The 19,912-nt window shown below is 34.9% G+C and overlaps 2 protein-coding genes across 2 annotated transcripts in view; one reads left to right on the top strand and one right to left on the bottom strand.

The window, feature by feature from the left end:
- Positions 1-13,823, top strand: part of zgc:194930 — a 39,790-nt gene extending 25,967 nt beyond the window's left edge. The window contains exons 3-5 of the mRNA NM_001130770.2: positions 6,968-8,587; positions 8,672-12,985; positions 13,046-13,823. Coding sequence (NP_001124242.2) covers positions 6,968-7,694 — 727 coding nt within the window. The 3' untranslated portion in view covers positions 7,695-8,587; positions 8,672-12,985; positions 13,046-13,823. The remainder of the gene's footprint in view (positions 1-6,967; positions 8,588-8,671; positions 12,986-13,045) is intronic.
- The window catches only part of LOC141375164 (uncharacterized), a 340,778-nt gene that overhangs the window by 130,470 nt on the left and 190,396 nt on the right, over positions 1-19,912 (bottom strand). The gene's annotated exons all lie outside the window — the stretch shown is intronic.

The following is a 19,912-nucleotide window of genomic DNA, read 5'->3' on the forward strand; positions in this document are numbered from 1 at the left end:
TTCGGCCAATCAAAAACATTTTGATTGATAACTTTTTAAAAGCCTGAATCTGCCAGACATGATTCAAATGTGCACATGCACACAGCCCTTTTGCCTTATTTTAAGAATTAGTTTGTACATGTTTTAACATAAGGCCACATTGAAGATGGAACAATGAAATAAATTAAGCCCTCTGTAACATCTCAGGGCTTTAAATTGGCCTAGGTACATACACTTACCATTTAAATGAAGATAAAGACTCTGTGGAATTTGTTTTGCCACTTTTCTTCACAATTCAGCCTTAAGGCAATAGTGAAGCTGAATAATAAAAGAATTATGCCAACATTAGCCTATATACTCTGTCTACATTATGCATTTATGACTTAATAAAAATTTTGTTATAATTTTTAAATTCTTTATTAACCAATATTAGGCTAGGTGTAAGGTGGGGGAACATTATTTAATCCACTGTAGATGGCTTTAGTGCGAACCTGCGCTCATTGATGGTGCGTCCTGCAACACTGAATACTCTTTCACTGCTGCTTCTTTTTTTTTTTTTTCCTCCATGACAGCTTGCTGTACATTTTCCCACTCCGCAAAATTCGCTCTCTGACTTCTGTCATTATTTGTTTCACCTTTGCAAGGATAGGCTTTGATCTTGTAACAAATGATTTAATTACTTTTGCATGCTAAACGAAATGCATCACATGAATGTTCATTTACCACGCAAGCCAGAGTGCGAGCGCAAGCCCCAGCCAGTCTAAAATGATTGAATTTAAGCCTGAACCCATCGGTTTCTTCGGGTTTAGGCAAAGAGCTTCAGATTCGGTGACCCTCTGTTTATTAATAGTGAGGAAATTGAACAGATGAGTTCTTTGAAATATTTAGGTGTGGAAATTAACGTTCAATTCTCTTTTGATATACACAGATAATGTTTTTAAAAAGGCTCAGCAGCTGTTGAATTTGTTGAAAACTGAGAAATTATGATATTGAGAAGTACATTTTGATTGTCATATATAAATCATTTATTGAGTCTATCCCTACTTTTAACATTGTTGCCTGGTTTAACTCCCTCTCTGTTAAAAGCAAAAATAAACTTTTATGGTTGGTAAACGTGGCGAGTAAAATAATTGGTGAGAGACAAACACCTCTCACTGATTTATTTAAAGTAGCAACAAAAAGAAAAACCTCCACTATTGTGGAAGACTCCTCCTATTCTTTACATAGTTCCTTTAAGTTATTTATGTCTGTAGATGTTATAAAGTCTCTTTAGCAAATAAGGCTAAGTACATGAAGACATTTATTCCCACTGCCATTGGTTGTTTTAAATAGGAAAACAATTGTGTAAGTGCATTTGTTTTGTTTGTGTATGTGAGCTTATGTCTAAAGACAATTTTCTGACCCCTGTGGGATGGATATAAAGTTTATTGAATTGAATACTAGGAAAAAAAAAAATACTAAGGAACTACTGTAAATGGATGCTTCTTTCCAACAAACGCCATCTTTTGTGTTCAACAGAAGAAAGAAACTCAAACAGGGTTGGAACGGGTAAAGGCAGAGTTAACTATCAACTATCCCAAAAATGAAACATTACACAATATTTACTCACCCTCAAGTGGTTCCAATCTTTTGTGTTTCTTTCTTCTATTGAACACCTGTAACTATTGAATTCCATAGTAGAAAAAACAAAAACAAACAAATACTATGGATATCAATGCTTAAAGGTTTCCAGCTTTCATCAAATTCTTCTTTGGTGTTTAACAGAAGAAAGAAACCGACTTTTAATGTTGGGGTGATCCATCTCTTTAAATGGACAAAAAAAAATGTTGGATTTTCACTGCAAAAAGTCCATTCTGTAAAACTTGTCTACAGTACAAGGATGTGCTGAGCTAAAGCCTTTATGTAAATGAGTTACATACTTTGTTGATTCAGTCAGTGACACTATGACGCAGCAAATATGCTAATAAGATCCTAACCTGGGGTTTAGGAAGTTTAGTGTCAAATGTCAGTTAATGATTAATTGTTAACCCCAGGGAAATTGTAAGCAGTGTCCAGTTTGAAGCTTAAGTTAAAGCAGAGAAGTTTTTTAGGTCTCTAAATTATCTGGACCTCAGAAAGTGCATTTGGAAATGATTTATGCATCTGCACACAAGTGTTAGCATCTTGCTAAAATAAAGGTTTGAAACTGACTACATTACAATTTTTTATTTATGCATTTAGAATTACTGTGACTTTTTTTCTTCAAGTGAAAAAGTCAGTGATGCAAAAATTACAGAATCCTCCTACATTTTAGATGAGATGGTTGGTATTATTTGCACATTTTTGAAAATCCATGAGGAAAACGGGTGGATTAGGGTGGATAAAATGTTAATTAAGTTCCCAGGTTTTTATTGCGTCACTTCAGATCTGGCTGCTAATAAATATTAGCATTCTACTTCTCTGTTGCAACTTTAACCAAAAAATAAAAAATAAAAAATCTCATCGCTTGGCAGTGTATGTTGTTTTATGAGGATAATGTTTACTGAGAGTTATATTTCTCATCCTGTCAGGTAGAGTGGAAAATTCCATTTCATCTACCATAAAACTGTTAATCTGAAATGGATTTCAGCTAAGATGGGTGCTCAAATGAGAATTTATAATAAAGATATATATAATGAAAATGGCTCTAGTAATGCATCGTATCAAACACACTAAACATCTGAAATATGGCACTGCATTCTACACAAAAGACAGACAGATAAATGCAAAATACATCTATTAAGGTTGACATTGGTTGTGTAACCTGCCTGCCATTTTCCGTGTGGATTTTCAGCAGGCAGAAGGTGTGAAAAACAGAAGGATCTCAGCAGGAAGTGTCTGACAAAAACACTAGGCTCATTTCGCAACACTCTATTTGAGATGCAGGTCTCCCTTTCTTGTTCAAACTTCTTGCTTTTTTATTTACAGCCTCTTTAATATTATAATTTACTGTAATTTTTACAGACAGAAATATTGTTTTGTTGCTTGGAAAATCAAATAGCTAAAAGAGTCAAGAAAACACAACAGGCTGTTGTCATTCACAGGCGTGTTTACAATGTCGTCTGCTGTACTGGCTGTGCTTTCGTCAGTATAGACGTTTGCCTGTGCTATGCAAATCATGAGTGAATTCAAATGCCCTGTAGATATCAGGTTTCAAAAATAAAGAAAGAGAGAGAGCGAGACTGTCATTTGCATTCTGTGATGAAACTGACAGACAAGTACAATTTATAAAGATTATGATTTGGAATGATGGGGCAGATTGGACACCAGATAAATGGAGAACAGCTGAGTTTGATTGTGTACAGATTTTGACAGGATTATTTTTACAAGAAGAGTCCAAACATTTTATTGAATGCCTCAAGAAAGAAAGAAAGAAAGAAAGAGAGAAAGAAAGAAAGAAAGAATAAAAGAAAGAATATTTCAAGATTAGAATTTAAATTATTTTATTAATGTTTAAATTTAATAATTTTATTAGTGATTCTGATACGTCTGTGGATTTAATTTAATTGTGCAGTTTGCATCAGATCATTAGTAAATAAACCATGGTTGGTCTGTGTTAGTTTGTATATAACTAATAGTTAAAAGCTCCCCTTGCTTGAGAGGATAGGCATTTGCATTTGTTTGCAGTTTTTGTCCCATACAAATCTGTTAAATAATAGAAAAGTACTGAAAGCTTACTTACCTTTTTTTTTTTTTTTTTTTTTTGTAATTTTGATCAATTTTGGCAGTAAATCTTTTCAACTGTCAAAATTCTCTTTCTTAGATAGCTGAGATTTTATTTTTATTTTTTTGTGTGTAAATCGTTGTTGCAGCAGAGGTCCCATGATCCTATAATAGAATTAATTGAAATGGTAAATAAATAACTAAAGGGGTGGCGACACAAAGCTCAGTGGTTATAGCACTGTTACCTCACAGCAAGAAGGTCGCTGATCCGAGTTTCGGCTGGATCAGTTGACATGTCTGGTGTGGCGTATGCATGTTCTACCAGTGTTTGTGTGGGTGCTGTGCTGTGCTGGCAATTAAATCCACAACCTTCAGATTACAAATCCAATTCTTTAATCGTTAGGTCTATGAAACTACTGAATGCAACTGTGTGCAATTGAATCTGTTTGTATGTCTCAAAATATATATCTATTAAATAAATATGTATATGTAAAATAATTTTTATACTTACAAGCATCAAATAGAACAAATCAAACATGTTTAGTTGTGAACGTGCCAGGTGAACAGTATTTAGCAGTAAATTAGTTCCTTTTTGCAACAGCTAGGAAACAGCTCATGTTGCTAAATGGGTCATTTTTAACAATTTTTTTAAACTTGATGTACAAATACTTCTGTTTAGTATAGTTTTTGTATAAGTTTAAAACAATATATTTGGTGAAAACCTGTAATTGTAAACCACAAAATGCATTTAACTTCAATTCAATTCAGCTTTATTTGTATAGCGCTTTTACAATGTAGATTGTGTCAAAGCAGCTTCACATAAATGGTCATAGTAACTGGAACAGTGTGGTTCAGGTTTTAGTGTTTAAGTTCAGTTCAGTTCAGTTTAGCTCAGTTCAGTGTGATTTAATCATTACTGAGAGTTCAAACACTGAAAAGCAAATTCATCGATGCGTAGCTCTACCAATCCTGAACCATGCGAGGCAGTGGCGACAGCGGAGAGGGAAAAAAAACTTCACCTGATGGGAGTGAAGAAAAAAAACCTTGAGAGAACCAGACTCAGTTGGGCACGACCATTTTAATTTCTTACTTAAAGATTTAAACTTGAACTTAAAGATTCTGCAAAAAAATTATAATAAATGCTCAGCTATGATAGAAATAACATAGGAAAACACTGTGATTTTTCATCCATTCTGTCCATTAAAAGGGTATATTGACAGTGGTATTGATTTATATTCAAAAAGTAAAAAAGAAAAAAAAATAATAAAAACAATACAAGTCTTTGAGCGTGATGAAGATAAAATCTTGCAAAAATACAGAAAAAAATTAATGTAGTCAAGTCACTTTAGACCCATGTTGTGCATCAAAGGGTTAACATAGTGATTTTTACATCACCTCATAATTCAGTTTCTCATGAAATCTTACAAATCAAATTTTCTCTGGTATTTGATGTGTCCACCTCCTTCAAGACATTATTACAGATGCTGAAATGTGTTTAGTCATGTCAAAGAGCATACTTACTGAGGGTTTGTCTAAACACTTGCAAATATTAGAAAACAGATAAACGATAGCCAAACTGTGTTGATCTGAACTCAGCAAACCCCAAAGGAGAAAATACATTGCACACATACACAAGCACAGTCAGCACACAGGAAAATAAGCAGGAGATTCAAAATTGAAAGTTGCACAGATATCTTTATTTGGTGAATAGTTGTACTGTATATAGGGATACAGATGGACAACTTGCACTTATTTTCATTATTTTTGGGAATGTCCTGCACTTCATTGTTTTTTTGTCTCAGCTGGCTCATAATATCTCATTTTAGTTAGGAAAAGATGTACAGTAGAACTGACTCCAGTGTGCTTTTTAAAAAAAAAAAAATTTATTCTAAATAAAAACTTGTCACTCTCCACACAACTTAACACTTAATCATAGCCAATTTCACAGCTGCTAAGGAAATTTTGTTCTGCCACTGGATTCCTTCTTGTATAAGTAGACACCAATGGGTTCTATCTTTGCCTTTTAATATTGTCAAATATTTAGTTTCTGCCTTCTAATATACAGCTTTTCTGTTTGTATATACATTTTGTATCTCATGATGTAATAGTTATTTATTTGTACTTTTTTAACTTCGACTCTTTTTAACATTATTCGTGTTTTAATTTCTGTCATTATAGAATAAGTCTCTCTGGGTGGGGGTGGCGTTTTACGATCTAGTCTTGTGCTGTATTCTCTCTATATTAAACAAAACTGCAATAATATTAACAATTGTTCACAAAAGACGGTGTAAATATATTTTCCAAACAGTGAATTTAGTCTGATTTTGTGTTGATGTTAAAGAAACCAGTACAGCACTGAGTGGATCATATGCACTAGTCTATATAGACCACAAAAAGGAACGGACCTATTTGAATTATAAGAGGAGATACAGTGAGTCACACTAAATATTACTACTAAAGACTGTGCCACTCATGAGTCTGATAAGCTTCAGCTCTGACTGGTACGACTGTCATATAAATTGAATGCCATTGGCTGTATTTTAAAAAGTGGGAGGAGCTACTCCTGTGTCCTCCCTTCTCCTCCCGTTTCAGTTGGATTACGTCAAACTTTGAATAAGATCAAACTACTAACTTACAATAAAATAAAACAACACAATTCTTGAGATTTATTAATTGTTTTATGTTCAGCAATTCTGTTAACTTATTGTTTGGAACACTGCATTTTTACAGTGTCTACACTGGTACAAACTGAGCTTGGGCCCTTCAGATTTTAGCTTTAGCCCTATTTAAACGCACATGATCAACCTAATTGAGTCTTTTAAGATTGTTTGAAACCTACAAGCAAGTTTGAGTTTGACACCCCTGGTATACGTGTTGCCAGTGTTTTTTGATTCATTGATTCATTAATTTTTTTCCCCTTGATTAATCTGGGGTCACCACAGTGGAATGAACCGCCAACTTATCAAGCATATGCTTTACACAGCGGATGCCCTTCCAGCTGCAACCAATCACTGGGAAACATCCATACACACTCATTCACACACATACACGGACAAATTTAGCTTACCCAATTCCCCTATGTCTTTGGATTTGTGGGGAAAACCGGAGCACACCAAGAAAACCTTAATACATGCAAACTCCACACAGAAATGCCAACTGGCCCAGTCAAGGCTCGAACCAGCGACCTTCTTGCTGCGAGGCGACAGTGCTACCCACTACGTTATTATGTTATAATGTTATTTTCTACTACAACTCCGCCAAAAGTTACCTTCTTTCAACCTTCTGATTAGTCTCTTTTCTGTTTCAGCTACATCTATGACCCCTCGGTTCCTGTAGATGTTCCTGGCCGAAAGCGGGATCCCACCAGCAGCTCTCTTTATCAGTCTCACAGATTCCCCGAAGAGGCAGACCATGTCCAGAAGAAGCAGGGCTTCCACAACCTTGGATACAGCACCCACCCCAGCCCAACCAAACTCGACATTGACAACAACCACATCAACCGGCTCCATGCCAATATTCCAGGCGAGCAGATCCGGTCAACCCCAGCAGAGGGAGATCCGAGACTTTACATCCTCCAGCCAGAAGACAAGGGGACGCAGGTAAAAGCCGTTTCTAGCATCTGCGTCGATCCACCAATACAGAACGAGTCTATGCTTGGAACAGAACCAGGCAAGCGAGAAGACAGGTTTCGGGACTCTGGGCTGGGCGGCGGAGGGATAACAGACGGAACAGAAGGTTCAGATGGGTATCCTTATGGACAAGAGGAAGAAGATGAAGATGGGAAGAGCAAACTGGCCAGGACTCCGGACACTGCCGATGAGGAAAGTGTGCTGTCTGTGGACATTCACACCAGCAGTACAAGCCTCTCCTCAGCGGACACAAAGCTCATGATAGAGGACAGAGAAGAGCAAGAGTCATCCATTTTGACAAGAGGGCAAGAGAAAGAGCTTGACTGTGTGAGCATCACAGAATCAATGGTGGCTGAAGCTTTGGCCGCACTGGACGCAGCAACAGCAGGAGAGGATTCTGAATGATGACCAGGTGACACTTCTTAAAGGGAACACTGGGTGTAAAGACTTGTGTGCTTTAATATAATGTAAATGCTGCCTCTTTATGAAATATGTAGACAAAAAAAAAAAAAACATGACACATTTACGGTATTTAAAAAAAAAAAAAACACACATGCACTTTGGACCATAGGTGATTATGTAATTTTTGATTATGCAATCTGCTTGCTCACCCTACACCAGGGGGGTCGCTAGACCCCATTAACTGGGGCCCCAGTAAAAATTGCCAGTGCCCCAGTAAATTTGAGATATAATTTACTTCATATGCAAGTGTAATGATTAAGAGTGGTAATTCTAGAATAAAGACATTATTCTCTATGTGCAACTGAACCAATGCTGATGAAAGCAATGTAGTTTAATCAAATAGCAAATTGAGCATGTGCGCAGAAAAAAAAAATATATATTTTTTTTGCACATGCACCACTCCTGCTTGACGCTGACGTGGTCCCGGTCCAGTTGTAAACATGCACGCAGAAAAGTAGCCACGTCCCTCATACGTTGTAAAACCAGCATAGCAGTCTTTTATGCTGAGGTGTCGGCACGCGTTGAGTTTTGCAAGTCAACAAAACAAACTTTAACTAATATGATGGTAATCTTATTTAGATTAGGCATGGCTCCTGATTTATATTTTTTGTATGAAGCAAAAATGAGGCATGATGAGTCAGGGAGGTAAGACTTGATGTACCTAATTCTCAACCATGAGTTGGGTCTAATACAACACACAACAGCTAATTCTTTAAAACATATATATTTTTAATTTTATTGAATTGTTTATAGAATTTCATTCTAATAAAATGAATATTTATGCAAAAGATTTCTTAAATTATCTTAGCATCACTCCAGTTGTGTCATTTGGATTTATATATATATATATATATATATATATATATATATATATATATATATATATATATATATATATATATATATATATATATATATATATATATATATATATATATATTTATTTATTTATTTTTTTTTTTATTTTTTTTTTCCCCCAACACATTTCTAAACATAATAAGTTTAATAACTCATCTCTAATGACTGATTTATTTTATCTTTGCTATGATGACAGTAAATTTATATTTTACTAGATATTTTTTCAAGACACTTCTATACAGTTTAAAGTGACATTTAAAGTTTAACTAGGTTAATTAGGTTAAATAGGCAGGTTAGGGTAATTAGGCAAGTTATTGTATAATGATGGTTTGTTCTGTTGACTATCGAGAAAAAAAAAAATACCTTAAAGAAACTAATAATTTTGTCTCTAAAATGTTTTTAAAAAAATTTAAACCTGCTTTAATTCTAGCCAAAACAAAAATAAAACATTCTCCAGAAGAAAACAATTCTTATAAGACATACTGTGAAAATTTCCCTGCCTTGTTAAACATTGTTTGGGAAATATAAAAAACACATCATGTCTGTTATTTTTTTTTAAAAGGCCATTTTATGGACAATTATTAGCCCCTTTGGGCTATATTTTTTTAGTAGTCAACAGAACAAACCATTGTTATACAATAACTTCCCTAATTACCCTAGCCTGCCTAGTTAATCTCTCTAACCTAGTTAAGCCTTTTAAAAATCACATTAAACTGTATAGAAGTGTCTTGAAAAACATCTAGTAAAATTATGTACTGTCATCATGGCAACGATAAAATAAATCAGTAATTAGAAATTAGTTTTTAAAACTATATTTTATACAAGCAATTAAGTTAACTTAAACGATTTGTGTTAAGACAACATGAAGGTATTGTCTAGAACCCTGCATTTTTTTAAAGTGTACTCTGCAAGTAATGCTTTTTTTTTTTTACTCAGAGTTTTTCTCTTGTTATCTAAAATTTCTTAAATCAAGAAGCATTTTTCTAGACAAGCAAACAAAATTATTTTGCTTTTAGAATGAATGTCAAAATAAATGAATTTTAAATTAAGTTTTTCCTTAAAAAAAAGCAAAATACTCTTATTTTAAATCTTAAACAAGATTATTTTGCTAAATGGCAATGATAGCAGCTATTGTCCAATATACATGTGAATTTCTTTTTTAATTACTGTAAACATGTTGTGTGTTTTTTTTTCTACATGTTACAAAGAGGCTTCATTGACATTGTAGTGCGTCACACAAGTCTTGATACCCAGGGATCTCTTTAATGGAATATTTCCATGTACACTCTTTTGATGCCCTCAACATTTGAATACAGCCAAATAATCGTGCTCATAAAACGAGAAGCTTCCCTACAGCCTGTTTGTAGGTGCTTTTATTCCGAATGGAAATAATCAAATGAAGACTTAATAACAGGAACTAGTGCTTGTTTACACACAAAAACTGGCCACTTACGAGACTTACTTGAGCAACTGAAGGTCATCGGAGTCATGGACAAACTCCATTTTTAGACCAAACAGAGGGAACTGTTGCAGGATTATCCTCAGTGCTTTTGTGTACACAGAATAATAATGAAATAAGCTCTGTTTCTTATCCACAGATATTTTTTCTGCTCCACAACTTGATGAAAGAACTTTTTTTTTTCTTTTTTCTCCCTGGTAGCGTCTGTGTGGAGGCGCTTCAATCAAAGCTCCATGTAATTATTTTCATACATTTTCTATACAAGAGGTGGTTAAAATCTAATAAGCCAGTATATTGGTGTGGGGTTACTTCTGTGCCTATTGTACTTTCAAAAACCATACGTGATTATCAGACTGCTTAATACAATCTAGCTCATTCATCTTAGACTCTGATCAATATGCTATTTCTCACTGTTACACTGTGAATACATCTTAGATATCTTAGAGCTGTATGCAGGTGTGCTTTATATGTGCATTTAAATGTACAGGAAGAAGTGTAAGGAGATTTCGGGTGAATCTCGTAAAATCATATTTCAAACTTAAAAAAAGGAAATTAATTGCCTGATAAAAAGTCTTTAATTCCTTGGGCTCGTCGCAGAATGAACTGCCAACTACTCCAGCATATGTTTTACACAGTAGATGCCCTTCTAGCTGCAACCCAGTACTGGGAAATATCCATACACACTAATTTACACACGCATACACAACGGCCAATTTAGTTAGTTAATTCCATGGATTCCGCTACATTCATTCTTCCATGGCAGGACACCACACCAAAATTAATTCAGCCACGGCTACTAGCTTCTCAATGAAAACATTTAGTCGTTATTTTTTTAACAGCAGGTTATAATCGCAGCAAAATGTATTAAAAAGTATGTGAATTATAACAGAGCAAATGTTTTTGTAACCATAGTAGTGCTATTTGCTTAATACATGCTGAATGACTAGTGCGTAATGCATGAGGCCAGCTAACAAGATGTAGCTTTCAGTTAAGAAGAACACCGTTTCCATTATTATACTTTATAGACAAAGGTCTGTGGTTCTGCATATAATGACTTTATCTTGCTGGAGTTTATAGCCGTTTCACTTTACTTCAGAACGTATTAATGCTGCTCTGTAGGTCTATTGGAGACATTCATGAATATTTCTAGCCAATTTAATATATGTTGGAGACATACTCGTTACATAAACGCACTAAATTGCACTTTTGCACCGTTTATTTGAGAGTGTGCAAGAGGTTTTGAGCACGAACAGAATAAATTGGCGTGCAAGCAAAGAGATATGTATGTTCGTATTACATAAATGCCATCTCGACATAATACTGCACTCACCACATTTGTCATTGAAATAACGCCATAGGTAGTTGGAAGATCTGTGCAAAAGGCCTGCCACCACAGCTGGAAAAAATCCTAGAGGAAACACTGAATTCACCAATAGCGCATGTCTGATCCAGCCGAGGCTTGAACCAGCCACCTCCTTGCTGTGAGGCGACAGTGCTAACCACTGAGCCACTGTGCCACCCCAAAAAGGAAATTATATAATTATTATTTAATGCCTAGTTTAAATGATTAATCGGTAACACTTTATAATAACTACACACTATAAATAATTTATCAAGCATTAGCAAATAGTGAATTCATTATCTATTAAGCATTAACTCTACATTAATAAACGTTAGTAAACACTTTATAACTGCAGCTACAAATGCTGTATTCTTGACTTATAACCACATTTAAAATGTGCTTAATAATTGTATTTGTTATACTTAGTAAATGGTTAATTTTTCATTACTAAATTAAATATCGCATTATTTACAAACCAATTGTATTTAAGAGTAGTTGAGGGTTTTTAGGATCATTCAGGAATATATGCCTGAATAATAAGATATACAAGCGTTAATTTCAATAGTTTATTAATCATTTACTAACTCATTCTGAATGATCCTAAAAACCCTCAACTACTCTTGAATACAACTGGTTTGTAAATAATGCGATACTTAATTTAGTAATGAAAAATAAATCATTTACTAAGTATATAAATACAATTATTAAGCACATTATAAATATGGTTATAAGTCAAGAATACAGCATTTGTATCTGCAGTTATAAACTGCTTACTAACGTTTATTAATGTAGAGTTAATGCTTAACAGATAATGAATTCACTATTTGCTAATGCTTAATAAATGATTTAAAGTGTGTAGTTATTATAAAGTGTTACCGATTATTCTTATTGATTTGGTAAATAATGTATTATTTAAAATGTGCTAGCATACAATATAACACAATAATTATTAATAATAATACAATCAGAACAGTAAAAATAATGTGACAATGAGTGTGCAATGAATCTTAATGCTACATTATTTATGCCAAGTACTTTCCTATTCTTCTTTTTTTATTTTGAAATATGATGCATTCGTGATTCACCCTTGTATATTTATGTTCTTGGTACGCTGTGGATCATTAGGGTTGAAAAAAAAAAAAATAGCATGTTGAGGAACTGGGCCAGTGATGGTAGTTCTATACAAGTCCTTGTTAACTATCAGAGGCCTGACGAAAAGAAGTGTGCTATGAACACTAATTGCTTTCTGTCCTTTCTGCTGCTCATATTCCACACAGACATTAGTGAAGGAATGTTTTTCAAAAGATTATCTGGCTGTTTCTCAATTTTAAGGATGCAAAGAAATGAACTCGCGCTCTTGTTGAGACCGGTTCTGCCAAGTTACCTCAGAAGAACGAACTCGGGAGCAAGAACGTAGAATGTGTACTCTGAAAAATGAGATGCTGAATTCTTCCTGATGGTCACATGACCTTCACACATTTTCAATGGCAAACAATTTAAACGTTACAGCGTTAATATATCGATTAATTGTTTTTTCCCCCTTTTCACAATATCTACCATGCAATAGGACATTACATATATATATATATATATATATATATATATATATATATATATATATATATATATATATATATATATATATATATATATATATATTCGTTGTACAATACAAATAAATATTAATATGAAATTCAGCAAATAAACACCCTTAAGTGTTTATGCCTTTAAATATTGTTTACTTTCACCGTCTCATTTCGGGAAACTCCGGAGATAAGTTATTTCTCTGAACTTCAATAATAAATCTATAAATAAATGCTGGGTTTCCCACATCTTTTTTCTGCCGCAATGTCTTCTGGGACTTCTTGAGTGAGTTTTGCTCTCAATTCTGCATTTATCCTCGATATTAAGAACACATCCGGGAACTTTTAAAAACCATATGTGATTATCAGACTGCTTAATACAATCTAGCTCCGTTCTTGCGATCTTGAGTTTTAGATCTGAACTTTAGCAGTTGATGTTACATGAGGACGCTGAACACTGAAGAACGCATATTGAAAAACAGCCTCTAAATATACAGTATAACCCCCACTAGATTTCTGTTTGCGTGGTACCATTACGAGGTCCTTGTTTTTTTTTGTTTTCTAAATGAAGGTCATTGAGTATTTCCAATGTTTTGCCAAGTATGCATTGGTTGAGCTTTGTGTTGGTCAAAAATCATTTCTTTTAATCCTGTTAATGAGTAAATGTTATCGACAGGAACTGATTTTCTAATGACATTATGACTTCCTTGAATGATTTGAATCCAGCGGATGTTCACAGTGAATACACTATTCTATTCTCTCTGCCTTCACCAGAGGACAGAATTGTCACATGAACCAGGGGGAAATAAAAGCAATGTGCTTGATCATAAGACTTTTGATGTAATCTTTTGACATTTTTGTCTTGTGGGTAAACATGCCATGGGGGCTTCTTACATAAGAAAAATGATAACCCCCTCCAGTCTGCACAGGACAGTAAGACGTGTCCTGAAGATGAGTGTACATGTCTGCGCGCGCGCGCGCGTGTGTGTGTGTGTGTGTGTGTGTGTGTGTGTGTGTACATGGCTGCTGCATGAATAACATCAATACCTAAATTAATTGTTTGTTGGATTAGGGTTAGGGAATCCTAATCCACACAGTTTCTTACACTATTAATTTCCTCTTCACTACCTGAAGACACTATCTTGTCGCCTATCCAAGATAATAACTTGACTTCTAGTTAATCATTTGGTTTCAGAAGTGGCTTATATGAAAGGCAAATGCCTCTAGGTGATGCTTATTTTACCACAATAAAATATGATCATGCCTTAATTTTGAATGATTTCATTAGGAGAGTAGGGTCTGACTTTTGCTTAGACAAAAGTTTCATCACTGAACAGAAACAATGTCCAGTATAGAATATAAAGTCATGCTGTAGTGGAAACAATGAATATTGTGTCTGATTCCCATGAGCTTGGAGGACTGCATTCATACATCTCTCCATTGACTCAAATCACTTATTAATAGTCATCTGGAATGGCAAAAAAAGCATTCTTGCAGGACTCTCAGAGTTCATCAAGATTCTTTGCATTTATCTTCAATGCCTCCTCCATCTTACATCCGACATGCTCAATAATGTTCATGTCTGGTGACTGGGCTGGCCAATCCTGGAGCACCTTGACCTTCTTTGCTTTCAGGAGTTTTGATGGGGAGGCTGAAGGAAGGAGCGCTATCCTGCTGAAGTATTTGCCCTCTCATGTGGTTTGTAATGTAATGGGCAGCACAAATGTCTTGATACCTCAAGCTGTTGATGTTGCCACCCACTCTGCTGATCTCTCACACACCCAAATACTGAATGTAACCCCAAACCATGTTTTTTTCCCTTCACTAAACTTGCCTGATTTCTGAGAGAATCTTGGGTCCATTTGGTTGAGATGATTAAGATGCAGTTCAACAGATGGTTCATGGGAATAATCTACTTTCTGCCACTTTTCCACATGATCAACTAAGTCAGGTTATTATTTGTTGCACTTACAAATGGGATCCACAAGACTTTTGTCAGGTAGTGTAGAATGTACAGTAGCATACTATACGCATCACTTCGCCAGTAATTTACTGTAAATCAGTAAAGCAAAATACTCTACTTACATTCACAGCATTTACTGTAAAATATAGTGATTTTTATGATGCAACTTTAAAATACAGTAGCATACTGCATAACTGTTCTGAAGTAAAATACAGTTCATATTATATTTACAAAAACTGTCTACGCAGGAGTAAAATAAAATCTGTGGTCAACCTGATGATGTTATTTACTTAACATAAATTGACAAAACCCTTGCAAACGTGAATTGTAGCTTTATTTTCTAAAACTTAACTATTAGTAACTTATAAATGATTGTTTTCTAACTTGATAGAAATGTTTGGAATTTGAGTTTTAGAGAAAAAAAATCCAATTATTGTTGAGTAACATTTAGTGTTTGTTTGACTTATATAAAAAAAAAAACTTTTTTTATAATTTATAAAAAATTTATAAAAAAAAAAAGATAAATAAATAAATAAAAAACTCTTATGATCCCCACAGGAAGAATCTTGAGGGAAATCTTGGTGAATTATCCTGTGATTTGATAGTATATTTTGCACAATTCTTTTGTGCTCAAAATGGTAAAATGTTTAGAGATTGTTCACCGAAAAAAATTACAACTCTGTCGTCATGTTTCAACCCGTCACTTCTGGTAGCCATTAGCTATGTTTCTATACAAAGATGCAAATTAGATTTATGCACAAAACTGGAATACAGCATAAAGCATAAGCAAAATTGTCACTTCCTGATTAACTGGCAACAGACATCAAAATGAAAAATGGAAATTGCTATGTTGGGAGAAGCCTCTGTAGCCATTTATTTTTTCTCATGTATTAAATATTTTGCACCTTGGAAGATGACAAAATGCCATGGATTTGCAGTGGCTTTTCTTTCTGTTTGACAGGAAAGAAATGAATACACTTCATTGGTCAAGGATACACTCAATACTTGTTTCCAAGAAGTAATAATACTGAACCACTTTGAAAACTGACTTTGGTTAAGGGATTTTAGATTGTCCATTAATACCATTTCAATGCAGCCATTTTTCCTGAACTTTCTGATGAGTACATCTTCATTTTTGGCTGAACTGTTAAGACACGGATGTTTTGGAAACTTTAAATGTATGAAAGGGTAAAAATTAACCAGTCTTGACATCGGTACACTTTCAGAAATAAAGGTACAAAACCTGTCACTGGGGTGGTGCCTTTTCTACTTTAAATGTGCACATCGGTATCAAGCAACCTCCCGCTCTTCCTCGGGAAGCCAATACAGAAGTAACTGAAACTGTAATTCATAGACTCGCCTTTGGGGGCTGGTTCAAGGAAATCCAGATAATTTCTGATTGCTTTGTTAAATTGGCTAATTTTACAGCTGATAAAAACATTTACACCCTGGTACAAAAGATGGCTTTGTTTCATATAGCTAATATTACCCTTCATGACAACTGTGCGTTCATGACAACTCGTGTGTTTCCCTTGTATTAGGTTATTTTAAGTCTGCAGTTCTCGCTGGTCACCATCACTTCACCTTCACATTCAGGCTGATTAGCTGCTGAACTTGGCATTCATTGTATTTTTGTTTTGTTTTATGTGGCTTTACACAGTCATTTGCCTTTTGGACTTATTTCCCTACAATTATCAGATGATATGGCATGCTGTGTGCACTCAATTGTGCTCACAAACCATTCACGTGGCCTCCATTTTCCAGGTGAGTAAAATTATACACTTACCATTTCTTTAAATGTATTTGTTTTATTTAAGATGCTTTATTATTTATATTTTTTCTTTAGAGCTTGAATGCACTCCAGGATCTGTCAGATTGATCAGCTCTAGGCTATTGAACAGTCATCTGAAGTGTTGTAATACAGTGTTATGCCTGGATTTCATCAATAGTCTTGCATTTACCAACACAGACTATAACTAAAGTATTTGGAAGTCATTTGCATTTTCCTCCAGTAGAAAAACGTCATAAGAACAATGTTAAGTGGCTCAATGTATTTTAACAGTGTTTTTAAAACTAAACACTTTATTGATATAGTACATTTACTTTATCTAATATATGGATGACTTATAAGTTAAATGCCAGTAAAACTGAAGCGCTTCTGTAAGTCTGTTTTATCTAAAGCTCAATCCTTTACCCTGTTTATTGATAATTCCCCAGTCAATTTCTCAGCCCACGTGAAAAGTCTTGATGCTATACTGGATGTACCTCTCATTTAGTTCTCAAATTATCTCATGTTCTGCCTTTTTTCATTTGCGTAACATTGCAAAACTTCGCCCTTCACTATCTCAACAAAGTACTGAAGTGCTTGTTCATGCTTTGGTTACATCACAAATTGATTACTGTAACTCACATCTCTCTGGCATTCATGATAAACAACTACATAGACTACAGTTAATTCAGAATTCAGCGGCCAGGATAGTTACAGTACCTGCTCTGCTCACCTTCACTGGCTCCCTGTTCACTATCATATACAATACAACGTCCTCCTCTTAACATTCAAAGCTCTTCATAACCTGGCCCTTCACTATCTTTCTGATGTTCTTCATTTGTACACTCTTTTGCGCTCACTGAGATCATCTTCTGCTGAACTGTTATCGGTTCCACACTTATGAAGTCATTTGGTGGCAGGGCTTTTAGCTGTACAGAACCAAAGTCATGGAATTCCCTGCCTTTGCACATTCACCAGATGGACTATTTCCAATTTTGAATCTCAGATAAAAAATGTTTTTGTTTAGGATAGCTTTTAATGATTTGCTGGTTTAATTTGATGCTGATTGTTATTTAGACTGCTTGTATTTTTATGATGTGTTTGTGATCGGCTGTAAGGTCTCCTTGAGTGCTTTGAAAGATGCCTAAAAATAAAAGATATTATTATTATTACTACACAACAAAATACATGTTATCAGAACACAAACGAGTCGCAAGTAATGAAGTATTCAGCATTTCTCCTAAAGAAAAGCCTGTTTAGGCAAAAAGCTAGCAGATGTCTTAAGCTCCGCTCACATTCCACCTCTTTGCCCTTATTTCGTTACCCCCTATTGGAGCAATGACATGCAAACAAAATGTTGCCTGGTTGGCCGCACCTACTTGTAGCTTCTTTTGTGTTATTCAGAAACCTATGGGTGACGTCACGGATACTACTTCCATATATTTTACAATCTGTGATTAATACCTTAAAAGTACACATTTAAGATTCCATAAAGTTCGCTTTTGTACTTTTAAAAGCTTTAATATGTACTTTAAAAGAACGCATGTGGCCCTGTAAGGAACAAGTGTACTTTTTCAAAAGGTACCACCCATTTTATACCTTTACTTCTGAGTGTAAACAGAGGTTAAATGGTTGGTGTTATGAATCTTTCATTGTCAGGAGTTTCAATATAGCCTCAGCCATCTTCAATGATTTTAATTCACTCTTAATTTAATTGAAGCTTTGATGTTTTGCTTTTGACAGTATGAAAAGTCATTTTATTATATCAGTGTTTTTACGATAAAAGAGAGTGACAAGAAAGAGTGAGTATGGAGTTTAGTGAAGCCCTGACTTCTGTTACTCAATCCCGGACCTTTTGTCAAAAAATAGGCCAAAAAAGATCAAACAACTGAAAAGAACAGAGACTCTTTATATGACTTAGCAGGTTGCTGCAATACTGCAGTGATGCAGAAGTGTGCCATTTACTTTGTGGAATAGATTCTAACACAATCAATTGACCTTATTCTCCACGTATTAGTGGGCGCAGCCATTTGAATCTTTTTAGCTCGACACTTCTGCTCTGATTTACTTCCATTCATTTTTAGACATTAAAAACAGCTTGTTTTGCTGCTTGATGCTGCAAACTGATATTTTCTTATTACATTATTTTGCTTTGTCTGTATAGTTATGCAAACAGAAATGCTAACTGACCCAGCCGGGGCTCATACCAGTGACCTTCTTGCTGTGAGGCGATTGTGCTACGCTATGCCCCACTGTGCTGTCATGGTGTATTTCAGTTATAGGTGAACTCTCCCTTTAACAAATGAAACCGTACGCACTATTAGTACAATAGCTAAAACATGAGTCCAGTTTCTTTTATATCCAGCGGTTTACACATACAGAACAGACAACATGAAACTACCTGAATAAGCCTTCTGCTGTGTGCCTGTGAGTGTTCTCATCTCTTTAAAGTCTGTGTGGGCTTGAGTTAATGACTCACAAATCCCAAAACATATCCAGACTAATAATACTCTACAGCAGGTTAACCATTTATATGCTCCAGACTTATACGGTTACCGCACATTCCTACTGCCTAATGATACTTTGTTCTGAGAAATTTCCTGATGCATAAAGTACAAAAATAGACCTTGACTCTCAAAAACAATGCATCTAATGCATAAGGTCACATGCCTTCCAGCAGGTCATGGGTAAGTAGGCAGAGATCATGGAAAGATGGGAACGATTGCTTTTCTGTGTTTGACTTGACCTGAAGGCAACTAGAGTTAACCCAGTCACCTATTAACAGACATTTTAACAACAGTCCAGGCCTACTAAAAAAACACACACAACAAAAACTCCTCAAGCCTTATAATGGATAAAGGCATTCAATTCAGTACAGCACTTTTACAATGTAAACTGTGTCAAAGCAGCTTAGTATAGAAGTTCTAGTAAATTGAAATTGTCGATTCCAGTTTTCAGAGTTGAAGTTCAGTTTAGATCAGTTCAGTTTGGTTTTCCCTGATGGAGGTACAAACAATAAGCATTGGGAGTTTGCTGTGCTGAGAAATGTGAAAGAACACAGAAGTGAAACATTTCCAAGAATTCTCATAGCCTGTTTAGCTTTGAGCTACACCAGTCAAGTCAAATCAAACTAAAATGTATTTGTCACATAAACATACACAGAACGGTATGCAGTAATTTACATTTTG

The sequence above is a fragment of the Danio rerio genome, chromosome 7 (assembly GCF_049306965.1).
Source record: "Danio rerio strain Tuebingen ecotype United States chromosome 7, GRCz12tu, whole genome shotgun sequence".
Taxonomy (NCBI): Eukaryota; Metazoa; Chordata; class Actinopteri; order Cypriniformes; family Danionidae; genus Danio; species Danio rerio.